Source organism: Astyanax mexicanus, chromosome 11, assembly GCF_023375975.1.
Source record: "Astyanax mexicanus isolate ESR-SI-001 chromosome 11, AstMex3_surface, whole genome shotgun sequence".
In the NCBI taxonomy this organism is placed as follows: domain Eukaryota; kingdom Metazoa; phylum Chordata; class Actinopteri; order Characiformes; family Acestrorhamphidae; genus Astyanax; species Astyanax mexicanus.
The window spans coordinates 32,492,696-32,499,299 of record NC_064418.1 but is presented as its reverse complement, the minus strand read 5'-3'; the positions used below and the strand labels follow the sequence as shown (position 1 = coordinate 32,499,299).

The 6,604-nt window shown below is 38.3% G+C and overlaps 1 protein-coding gene across 2 annotated transcripts; it reads left to right on the top strand.

The window, feature by feature from the left end:
- Positions 1 to 2: 2 nt before the first annotated feature.
- Positions 3 to 5,330, top strand: prkra (protein kinase, interferon-inducible double stranded RNA dependent activator). 2 transcript variants are annotated; one of them, XM_007257963.4, is made up of 8 exons: positions 3 to 112; positions 1,137 to 1,309; positions 2,473 to 2,554; positions 2,767 to 2,845; positions 3,234 to 3,351; positions 3,456 to 3,550; positions 3,629 to 3,791; positions 3,941 to 5,330. In XM_007257963.4, exons 1-8 carry the CDS (start codon positions 75 to 77, stop codon positions 4,096 to 4,098), a joined length of 906 nt encoding a protein of 301 aa, XP_007258025.1. In that variant the 5' UTR covers positions 3 to 74; the 3' UTR covers positions 4,099 to 5,330. The 2 variants fall into 2 exon arrangements, with proteins under 2 accessions (XP_007258025.1, XP_007258024.1); XM_007257962.4 differs by having other exon boundaries at positions 3,608 to 3,791.
- The last annotated feature ends 1,274 nt before the right edge of the window (positions 5,331 to 6,604 follow it).

The window sequence follows — 6,604 nt, the reverse complement described above, 5'->3', positions numbered from 1 at the left end:
GATACACACTCAAACACGACTCCAGCCTCAAACACAGAGATAGATCCCCGTAATTTTCGGATGCCGCAAGAAGTATGGCGAGCACATCTCCTTCAGTAATGACTGAATCCCAGTAAGTTCAGCTTCAAGTTAGTAGTTATATAGCTGTGTGTTTGCTCTGTGTTTGGATATAGTCTAATATAATCAGTGAAACGGCTTTAGACCTGTGTTTAGCTCGAGAACTGGCACAGCTTCCACTGTCTCTGCAACTTCAGCAGAAGCCGTTTAACTGCTGAAACTTACACCGGTATCTAACCAACCTATCTTAGCTTAGCTAGCCTAGCTAACGGCCTTAATACACGAAGAACGACGAATTAATGTGAACATAAACCCAAGAAATGCTAAAGTAAATTTAGCAAAACGCTACTAAGCTTTGTAGTTAGCAGAGGCTGATGGTTAGCGTTAAATGGGTAGCTTTAGGTCCTGTTAGCTAACGCTCGCTAGCTGATGTTGTGTTGAGATCCGCAGATTCCAGTTTTATGAATGTTGCTGCTGCCGCTTTAGCTATGGTAGCTATTTTACGGTAAACTATCTGACAGCTGTCCGTATATATAACATAGGTTGGCTAAGCTGCTAAGCTAACCTAGCTAGTTTTTGCCGGGTGTTTTATCGAATTATGCTACCCATCGATACGTGCTTCCTAAGGGCACTGCGCGTGTGCTGACCTAACTTGCGCGTTTTGATTTTTTCTCTTGTTTTTTCTTAATATTTATTTTTTTGTGCGTTACACAACCTGGACTCATTGTCATTGCACAAATAATAATATTTATAATAATGATAAATACAATCAATATTGTTGTTCTATTTTTGTTATTAAAAAATACAAAAGCAGATTTGTAAATGTATTGCCATACATTTACCACGATATAGTGATTTATGCTATCCAAATATACTCGCTAGTTACATCTACTGAGACCTTGCTCTAATACGGTGCTTCTTTTGTATTGTTACAGTTAAATATACACTAGGGTAGCATGGTTTGGCAAAGTAGCATAACAAGACAGAACACCTTTTTGCCGGTGTGATGTGACGTTAGCACTATGATTAAGCTAAGCTAACAGTATTTTCTTATTTTCCCCTCTTCACTTATTATTCAGGCCGGCTTCGGCGGCTCAGCCCGTTGCTGCTGATAAAACCCCTATTCAGGTGCTTCACGAGTACGGCTCCAAAACAGGCAGGCTGCCCGTGTACGTTATGGAGAAAACGGATGGAGAGGCTCATCAGCCTTTCTTCGTCTTTAGCGTCACAGTAGGGGACATCACCTGTACAGGTAAGACCCTGCTAAAATAAGCAGCATGGCCTGGTACAGATGGTTTACCAACTTAGCTCTGGACCAGCATAGAGTATGTTTTAATTTGTGTTTGAACAAGAATGGATTCATGGTTGATCACCAAAGGTAAATGATCCTGTTCATGCTTGACAGCCTGTGTGACCAAGCTTGATAGGTATTATACAGCATCATGACCAGCAAACCATGAGCTATTCGTGCTGGTTTAGCCGGTTGACTTAAAGTAGAACTCCAGTGTGAAATGGACTTTGGGGGCATTAACACGTGATTAACAATGCTTATCTTTGTTAAATAGCCCTCTTCTGTTCTCCCACAGCTTTCTGAGATCCAGTATTTTGTTTGCTTTACCCAAACAGGCTTTTAGACTGGGTGATACCGGGCATAGTTTGCCCTTGGAGATAAAACGAGAATAAGAACTTCTTGTGCAGTTTTAAGGTTCTAAGTGCCTCGTTTTAAATGTCAGGGCTCTCCTGATTCTACCGATGAAGTGTGGAGCTACTTTGAGCCTGGATAACGGTATAAAAGGGGATTTATCTGCATGGGCAAACTATGCCCCGTATCACCCAGTAGGCAAAGTGCTCGAAATACTGGATTTAAGAAGGCTGCAGGAGAGCTGAAGAGGGCAATTCAACAAAGGTAAGTACTTTTTATTACGTTTTAAGACACCCAAAGTCTGTTTCACACCGGAGTTCTCCTTTAAGTGATTAGTAGGATCTCGCTGACAGACCAGCAAGCTGGTTGACAAGCGTTATCAGGCAGGTGAATCAGCAAGAATGAGCTGATCGCCCAGCATGAGCAGCAAGGACAAGCTGGTCGACCAACATGAACATCAAGTACGAGCTGGTCGATGAGCATGACCAAAATCAAGTGCAAAATACACTATGCTACTATGCAACTAACCAGCTATCTTGCAACTGTAGGGTATGTGTCTTTTCAAAACCTTGGTTATCAAAGCCCAGTCAAGACTATCCACAACCATGTTATAGCAAAAGCTGATCTTGAGTATGAAATACTGTTAAGGGGCTCATACCATTTTTTAATTTGACTGTTTGTGTTCCGAGCTATTTAAAGTATTTGTTTAATGGTTTCTAAAAGGACTCAGTATCATTGTAGATTTCTGTGCCATTACTGTTTGTTGCATATAGGTCAGGGGCCGAGTAAAAAGGCTGCCAAACACGAGGCAGCAGAAGCGGCTCTGAAAAGGCTAGACCTGGACACTGAAAATAAGTGAGTGCACACCAACAACTGACAGAAGTTAAGGCACATCTAGTAGCAATGGTTGGACAAACAACTTATTTACTTTCTTAAAATCTCTAATAAAACCCCCAAAAACAAACTTAAGCAGTTTTCAACAGTTCTTTAGACATATATAGTCTGTTTTTGATGTAAACAGTATATGTGTAAGTGACTTCATCTAACATATTTCCTCTTTTTCAAAGGCCCATTGCTCCAAATCCAGAGAATAATGGCTATAGTGCTGAAACAAATGACCAACACAATCCAATTGGCATATTGCAGGTATGTCACTCACTGTGCTTTATTAAACGCAGTATAAAGCATGGCATTGTATTTTCGAAAGGTAATTTTCTGTAGTAGTTGAAAAATTTGTTTATTTTCAAATGAAGACGGAACTTTAGTAAGGAAATTTTATGTCTTTCAAGATTTTTTTATGACAGAGACAACCACCATATGTGTTTGACACAGGTGGAATTTACTAATTGGCCTTGCTCTTCCATGATTGGCTTTTTGGCATTTTCTTTTGTGATGTTGGCCAGCACAGGTATCTGTTAGCTTATATATCAGATCTGCCAAGCAGGGAATCACATGTTTTAGAAACTCTGCTATGCTGTAATGTACTGAATAGTCTATTCCTCATGCTTTTTTCTTAACTTTGTCTGTTTACTAGGAGCTGTCAATGCAAAGAGCCTGGCGTCTGCCGGAATATGTTGTGTGTTTGGAGGTGGGGCCAGCTCATAAGAAAGAGTTCACAGTTACTTGCAGATTAGAAACACTTTCTGAGACAGGTATGCAGCATCCGCCTTAGAATGTGTTAAATGTTAGACTTTAATGTAAATTTAATTGCATTATTTCATATACCTTAATGATATGTATGTAATTGCATTATCAGGTTCAGGGAGCTCTAAAAAGAATGCTAAGAAGGCAGCGGCAGAAAAGATGTTGGAAAAACTACAGAGTCTTTCAGGCTCTTCTGAAATTACATGGGTAAGCCACTGCTGTTTTAGGTAAATACACTGCTGAAAACTAAAATTTGACCAGCAGTTGTCTTGCATCTCTCCCCAGTGTCCAAAGCCAAACGTGTATCTGGAGAGTTTGAGGACTTCAAAGCTAGAGAAGGTTGCTTCACTGCGGAGAAATCCTCTCAGTATCCCAAACACAGACTATGTACAGATGATGCTGGAATTATCTCAGGAGCAGGGCTTTGAGGTTACTTATTTTGACATAGGTGAGCTTGTTTTTTCACTTTCATTAACTGTGATTCTTTTTTTTACACCATTAAACTTTCTAATCTATATAAAAACATAGACATTTAAGATACAACAAATTTTCTCTGCTGTTATAAACTGTGTATGTCTTTATTTTTTATGTTCACAGATGAACTTACCGTTAATGGGCAATACCAGTGTTTGGCGGAGCTGTCCACCACACCTGTTACAGTGTGCCATGGTACAGGAATTTCCTGTAGTAACGCACACAATGATGCAGCTCACAGCGCTCTGCAGTACATCAAAATTATGGCTACCAGCATGTAAACACCAAACATACCTACTACAGCCTTCAACTACATTAAATAATCAGCTTTCCCAGCAGATTTATTGAACATCATGAACAACTAAGTGCTATTACCTAAACAAATCCAGAGACAGAATCACTATGTCCGTTGCTATGATAAATGTGCAAAATTAGACATACAGTCATGTGAAAGGATAGTCAGGTCAGGCCAACGTAGGACGCTTGGCTCAAAACCAGACCACAATCATATAGAAGTTTATCCTGCCTCAGTTGAAGAACATAAATGTACCATCAGATAGTAAACTTGTTTGGACAGTCTCACCTGGACATGTTGGCAGCTGTTTCACTTGTACAATACTTTGCAGGCAGTGGAATGAGAATTTGTGGAACAAAAATACACTTTGAAAACTGACTAATGAATTGAGTCAGTTACAGTCATATATTACTGAAAACATGCGGAGCAGTACTTAGCATATGTGCTGTTCGTGGTGCATTCTAAATTCCCTTTGGTGTCTGTTTATAAGTGTACCTTAATAACCTGGCACTAAGTATTATTCATCTGCTCTAATCATGTTTTATTTATTTGCATGTCATTTTATTTTTAGACATAAAGTAACATGGGGCTACATTCAATTTTACTAATGATTATCAAAAGCTGTTTTTCTATTTTATTTCTTTAGATCATACATCAATTTAGCAATATTTACAAATTAAGATCACATGTTTATATGTTCAAGTAGGTTGACAACAAAACATTTCATGGGATATCCTGATATTTTTTCACATGACTGTATGGTAAACTAAAATCATGTTGATACATTTTAGAAAAAAGCTTTCAGGTGGTGCTTTTCTGTAAACACACCCAGAGTTGGCTTGTAAAACAGTGTTGAGTTAGCTCTGTGAAGCTAAACACATTTTATTTAACTCCCTCAGATGTAGATGTTTGAGTATTTATGTGACTTTTAGGTATGTGTAAATGTGGTCTTTGTAGAGCAGTGTCTGAGTGTTGCAGAGTGTTGGAAAAATGATTTCTGAAAAAGTTGTGAAGCACAACAAATTGAAAAAGAGAATCCATTTATTTTGTAAAGGGGATGTAGAAAAGCATGATCATTTTTTTTAGATATGACATTTATTTTTAATGTGTCTGTACGCAAGTCAGATGCTGTGTGACACTGTGTGTGAGTAACTGTTTTGATTGTTTTTTATTTATTCCAGATATTCATGAATAAAGAATAAAAAAATCTTAGTCTCACGTATGTTTTTTGTTTACCTATGATTTATGATTAGAGATTAAATTACAGCCATTCAACCAGTTTGTTAGTTGTAAATTGTCATAGATTTCCTCTGCATGAAGGCTGCCTATCCACACTGGATTGACTTAATTTTGGTTCTAGATTAGCCCTCCTTGGACTAAATGTATGTCCATAATATAACTTGTAGAACCTGTTCAAAATTATATCTATACACACACTCATAGAAAACTGGACATTTCTTCAAATATTATTGAGGTATATTTTGTAAATAAGCTTGCTGGTTTCAGTTCCTGGTCTTAAATCTTGCCTTCAGCAGCCAGGGTCCGGAGAAGCACAGCAGTCATATGCTCTTTATGGGTGGGTAGATGGCAGTCTCTGTCCACATATTTTTTTTAATGTTTGAATTTAAATGTTCCTAAATATGAGTAAAACCAAACCCAAAAGATTAAATGCTGACATGTAGGCCTGTACAACTATTTAAAAAACATTTTAAGTGGTTCTAAATATGGGTAAAAGTTAAAACTTAAAATCTGATATATAAATGTATTTTTAAAAACCCTAAAGGATGTGTGTTGTCCTGTGGCTCACCTAACGATTGAGAGGTTATCAGTTTAAGTACCGAAAAGGATCTTAAATGTTCCTAAAAATGAGTTAAACCACACCTCAAATGTTAAAAAAAATCTGCATACACACTATAAAAATTTTTCACACTATTAAATTTCGAAAACTTAAATCCTTTATTTTTCCCAAAAAAATGTACTGTGCCCCTTATGTATGAATTTTACCAGTCAGGTTGTAAGAAGTAGTAAAGCAACTACGCTGCAGTACAGCTTTATACAGGAGTTTCAGTTATGTTTCTTCAGCCCATGAGGCTGAGTGCAGCAGCTTTAGCATTAACAGTAACCACAGCGCTAGCTTTTTCGCTGTTCAGAGGTGAGTGTATTGGACTGTAGTCTGCGTGTTTAATATGGTTAAACTAGTTAAGTGGGGTGAACCAGAGCACTCAGGGTTCCTCAGTGTAGCGCTGTCGACGCTGTTTACTAGCACTAACCACGGCTAGCGCTGCTGCTAATCTTGCTAAAATATTGGAAATCTAACCTCACTGTTGTTGTAGAAAAGAAAATGAAAGGTGGGTCAACACCCACCTCTCGTCCGGGGTACAACTCCCCTGCGTGTTCGTTTGATAGAGAGAGTCCGACAGGTGGAGTGAAGTTGAAAGCAAACCAAGTATTTATTACAAAGTACTGGATCCAGGAGAACATACAAAACCAAT

Coding starts and splice junctions, on each gene's coding strand:
- prkra (XM_007257962.4), top strand. CDS start 75: ATGGCGAGCACATCTCCTTCAGTAATGACTGAATCCCA. Junction 113..1,136: donor TCAGTAATGACTGAATCCCA/GTAAGTTCAGCT, acceptor CTTATTATTCAG/GCCGGCTTCGGCGGCTCAGC. Junction 2,555..2,766: donor GACCTGGACACTGAAAATAA/GTGAGTGCACAC, acceptor TCTTTTTCAAAG/GCCCATTGCTCCAAATCCAG.